The 5,182-nt window shown below is 30.3% G+C and overlaps 2 protein-coding genes across 2 annotated transcripts in view; both read right to left on the minus strand.

The window, feature by feature from the left end:
• LOC107609061 (aspartate carbamoyltransferase 1, chloroplastic) overlaps positions 1-1,195 on the minus strand; it is a gene marked incomplete in the record, with an annotated part of 3,206 nt that extends 2,011 nt beyond the window's left edge. Inside the window, 4 exon segments of the mRNA XM_016310891.2 lie at positions 1-70; positions 167-690; positions 907-993; positions 1,095-1,195. Of these exon segments, the coding sequence (XP_016166377.1) occupies positions 1-70; positions 167-650 (554 nt within the window).
• Positions 2,308-5,182, minus strand: part of LOC107606432 (probable WRKY transcription factor 31) — a 7,455-nt gene continuing 4,580 nt past the window's right edge. The window contains exons 4-6 of the mRNA XM_016308497.2: positions 4,636-5,028; positions 4,233-4,346; positions 2,308-3,056 (exon numbers count right to left, since the gene is read on the minus strand). Of these exons, the coding sequence (XP_016163983.1) occupies positions 2,433-3,056; positions 4,233-4,346; positions 4,636-5,028 (1,131 nt within the window). The 3' untranslated portion in view covers positions 2,308-2,432. The remainder of the gene's footprint in view (positions 3,057-4,232; positions 4,347-4,635; positions 5,029-5,182) is intronic.

The following is a 5,182-nucleotide window of genomic DNA, read 5'->3' on the forward strand; positions in this document are numbered from 1 at the left end:
TTGGCAGCTCCGCTTTCAAAATGGCGCATCACGATTATATCAGAGTAACCTTCAACTGTTCTTATGGTATCTGTTCAAGATGTAGAGTGACATTAAAAATAAAAATTTAGATAGAATGATGAACACATAAAGCAACTCTACATTGTTAATTTAAAGGCAGACTCGCCTTCAAGCGTCTCTCCCTTAGCCGCGGAGGAAAACTCCCTTGCATTTTCAGTTGTGAGAACTTCCCCACCTAACCTTTTCATTGCAGATTCAAATGAAAGCCTAGTTCTTGTTGATGGCTCATAGAACAAGGTAGCCATGAGATATCCCTTTAGAATTTGGCTCTTTTCAATATTCTCCATGTTCCTTGCAACTTCAAATATGGCACCAAGTGTATCTCTATCAAATTGCTGAGCTTCAATCACATCATCAAGCTGAAACTTTTGCCCCACAGAGAAGGAAGGCACTCTTTCAACCTGAGCAACCCGGCACAGGAACTCATCACCTTTGTGCAAAAGTTTTAATTTTTCCGATGATTCCGGACCCCCAAATGACCTTAACTTCAGATGATCAAATGGCTGAGCGCTCAAATAATTTGCAGCCATTTTGGGAGGAACCATTCCCATATGCATGCAGCACGAGGATAACAATGAAGTAGCAGCCATTTTTGCTCTATAGAAAGTTTCTTCAATGAACTATAGATCTCTATACAATCAGAACACAAAGACAAAGACAATAACACAAAACAATTAATAGAACACGAAAAAGTTTCCAAATTCCTTATTGTATTCTTGTTAAGTATAGCTAGAAAAAAAGGGTCATGAAAGCAACATGAAGTTCATTAAAAAAAACAGAAGCAAAAGCAAAAGTGAACAAAAGAACCTTTTTTTAATGCAAAAAGTGAGATAAAAGAGGAATCACCTTAGTGTAATAAAGGTATATGCTTACAAACTACGCTTTTGTGGAGACGGCAGAATACAGAACCGAAAGATTACTGAATACTAGAAGCTGAAAACAAAAACAGAGGAAGTGTGGTCAATTAAACATAGATATTGGGGAGATAACAAGAAAAAGCATTGAGAATGAAACAAAGGAGTAAGAGTAGATACTTAGAACTTAGAAGTTGGTTTGAGTGTTAGGACTTAGGAAGGAAGATAACGGCTACGAAGAGCAGCAGTGTTTGCATCTTCCATGAAATGTAGTGTGTAAATATATGTGTATATATATAGTGGGCACTTACACAAAAAGAAACTTTATTAATGGGCCAAAATTTGTTATGTCTTTTCTCTTTCTTTTGGGCCATTCTTCAAATTGTTTTTATAATTGTGATTAGAGTTTCACCGTTCGTTTAAATAAAAATCTAAGATTTAACTAACTTGGGTTGGTCGAGTGATCAGCTCACTCGTCCGCTTAAACAAGTGTCGAGAGTTCGAATCCCGCCTTGTACATGCAGTAACCCATTGGTCAGCGACAGACCCTTAAATAGAACTCAGATCCGCGACGAATTAGTCTTTGACTTATCAGGTTAGGGGATACCGTGGACAAAAAAAAAAAATCTAAGATTTAAATATTATTTTTTATATACAATCATTTAATTTATTGGTAAGTGACAAAATTTTAAATAAAATTAATATTTACCATGGATTAATATTTAATTTATCGGCTTAAAAAATACGTAAAAAACATAAAAATAATTTAATTTTAAAAGATTATTTACATAAAGATATTTTTATATAAAATTAATAATTATTAATTATTAAATAATATAAAATATTTGACTAAATTTATTGATATTATGATATACTAAGTATCCACATCTTAATTATCTTATATCTTCATGTGAGTAGAAACCTTTGTCACTGTCACTACCAACACACACAAATGTTCTTAGGTTTTTTCTTTTGGTGACTTAATATTCGTTATTGTTGATATTATTCATAAGTATATTATTAATAACATTAACTATTACTCCTTTTTTCTTAAAGAGACTCGAATTTGCGACTTTTAGTTGAATATAGAGAGACTATGTCATTTGAGTTATAACTCGTTGACAAATGTTCTTAAGTTTAATATTACGTAATATAAGAGAAAAAATATTTTAAATACAATAATAAGTTGAAAAAGAGAATGCATTTAATATATGCTTATTTTGTGGATTCTACAACTATGACTGGTCATGCTAACTCATCACTAGTCACTAACCTTAATAAGCTTATTACCAAAAAAATAATATGGATTGATACTACATACTACTACTACTACTCACTACTAATGACTCATCAATTTTATGAACTTCACTAATTAATTAAATTTGTCTCTACCTATCTAGAATTTGATGATGTGATGAGCCTAGCTAGCTAGCTATAATAATAACATTAAATTAATTAAATGAAACACTAACAAAATTGAATTAACTTTGTGATGATGATGATCTTCTCAATGTCATCTCATGCATCATTATTGTTACTGCTTTGATGATGATGTGTTGAATTTCCAATGATGGAAGATATGGCAGCAACAAGAGCTGAAGTGAAATTAGGATCAGCAGTGATAGCAGCAGTTGCAGCATTTATTGTATCAGCAAAAGATGAACCTGTTGTTGTTGTGTCAATTGATCCTTGTAATCCTGAAATAATCTTGCTTTGATCACCATTAAGAACATGTCCAAACATGTTTGGAGCTGACATAAATTTCTGAGCCAAAAGGGGTGTTAAGAGACTAAGTTGTTGGCTTTGATTATTAGGCAAATCCCTTAAAGAATTTGGGTTAAAGTTGTTGTTGTTATTATTGTTATTATTATTTGTGGCGGTTTGTGTTAGGTCCAAAGTTATGGTTGGAAATGGAGCTGAAGCTGAGAGTGTAGCCATGTTTTGAGAGCAAGGAAGGGTGGCGCTTTCGAGTATGGTGGGGTTGATTAGGCCGTCGGCGCTTGGCATCGAACCGGAGAGGAGCATGGAGGCGGCGGCAGAGGTGGTTGAGGCCATTGCCTTGGCAGTTGGAGGGAGTGGATGGTTGTGTTGGCCTTCATATGTTGTTATCAACACACTTCTATCTTCAGCACACCTTTGTACCTATCATCAAATCATACTTAGGCTTAGTTTGATAAAGCTTTTACTTTTCAAAAGTAACTTATAAAAGCTAACTTTTAAAAGATAATTTTTTAAAAGTTGTAGTATTTATGTTTGATAAATCAAATTAAAAATTGCTTTTAATAAATACAAGCAACAATAATTGCATTTAGTAAAATAGTTTTTAAAATTTAAAAATACTATAATAGACATAAATGAAAGTATTAAATTTGAAAATTAGTTAATATGTGAGATTATATTAGACTTTTAAATTTTGAAAAGCACAAGCCAACTTTAAAAAGCTCTATCTTAGGTGCTTTCAAAAGTATCCCAATCTTTTAAAAGCTGCAAACACAAGCACATGATTTTTTTATTTACCAAACACAAAATGAGGTGCTTGAACTTTTAAAAAGCACAAGCACCCCTTCAAAAAGCTTTACCAAACCAAACCTTAATTTCTACTATAGTTAATATTTTAAGCAACACTACTTTTGATTATGTATCTCTAGTTTTTATCACGGATAACGTATACTTTTTGTTTCTAACGTTTTATAAAAGTTTTAAAAATATCTTTAAATTTTATTTTATTACAATTTTATCTTAAAATTTTTTTATTTGTATCAAATATACCTATGACAATTAACTTTTTAAAAAATTTAGAACCAATTCAACAACAATTACATAAAAACAACTTTTAACACAAGTAAATCAAATATAATTATCATGTATTATTGTTGAATTGGTCTTAAATATTTTTAAAATTTAGTTATCGGGAATATATTTGTTACAAATTAAAAATTTGTGGAATAAAAACTGAAACAAAATAAAACTTAAAAATATTTTTAAAACTTTTATCAAACTTTAAAAATAAAAAATATACTTTACTTCTTTATTATTTTCTATTTTTTTCATAAAATTTTAAAAGTATGAAAAATAAAAATAAAAATAAAAACCAATTCTAAATATAACTTTTAATTTGTGTTTTTATTTTCTATTTCCATTTTTCGGATTTTGTTAAGAAAGAAACGAAAATAGGGAAGCGAAAAGAGGAAACAATCTTAATATTCTCTTTCACAAAATCTAAAAGTAAAAAACATTGAAAATGATAAAAAAAGAAATTTTTTTTATAAATAATATATTAATATTTAATATAATAATTGAAAAGAAAGTGTATAGTACTTGTTTGCGAACAGGACAACCAGTACTCATGGTGCAACGATAATAAGCTCGCGGACATGGATTTCCTTTTGCCATTTTCTGTCCATACTTTCGCCATTGGCATCCGTCTGCAATCTGCATCAACAAACAATTAATGTAAATACATAATTAATTAAGAACACTTTGGATTTTGATGGAAACTCATGTGTGGTTATCAATTAATTTCATGTAAAGTCGATAATTGATAGCCGTTAGATAATAATTTAATCAAACGTGTTAGATAATAATTTAATCAAAAGTGTCAAATTATTTAATGATGTGTAGAGGAATAGTGTTATTAAGTATTTATTAAAATAGTATCGATTTCAAGATATGCAAAATAAAATATTAAATCTAAGAATGATTATATATGGTTGGTTATTACCATGGAAGATTCTGATCTTGCTCTCACTGATACACGTGCTTTCTTGATCATAGACATGGTTTCAGAAGCTTGATCAACATCCCTGAAAGAATTCAACCTCGTTGAAACCTTGTTAGAGAGCCAACCTGATAATCCTTCATCAGTAACCATTGTTGTGTTTCTCTCTCTGTTTCCACCATCAACTTTATTATTATTATTGTCTTTCTCCAAAACAATATTATTATTATTATTATCAACCATGCTTTTGCTTTCTCCTCCTGCTCCAAGTTTGATATCTGAAGATTGTTGAGAAGGATCATTATCCTTTTCACCAAAACCAGCAACACCCATGTCTAGGAATGTTCTTCCCACCATATCTTCCTTCTTACTTTTCTCCTCTATGTCTTGCTTCATCTATAACACAATCAAATAAAAACCACATGTTTTAGTTTTTTCTTTTTTCTCAATTAATTTTCTTTCCTATGTTAAAACTTCCAACTACTTTAAAATTCATGTGCAGTTCTCTTTACTTCACTAAAATTACAAGTTTAAATTTAAAAAATAATAT

Source organism: Arachis ipaensis, chromosome B07 (genome assembly GCF_000816755.2).
Source record: "Arachis ipaensis cultivar K30076 chromosome B07, Araip1.1, whole genome shotgun sequence".
In the NCBI taxonomy this organism is placed as follows: domain Eukaryota; kingdom Viridiplantae; phylum Streptophyta; class Magnoliopsida; order Fabales; family Fabaceae; genus Arachis; species Arachis ipaensis.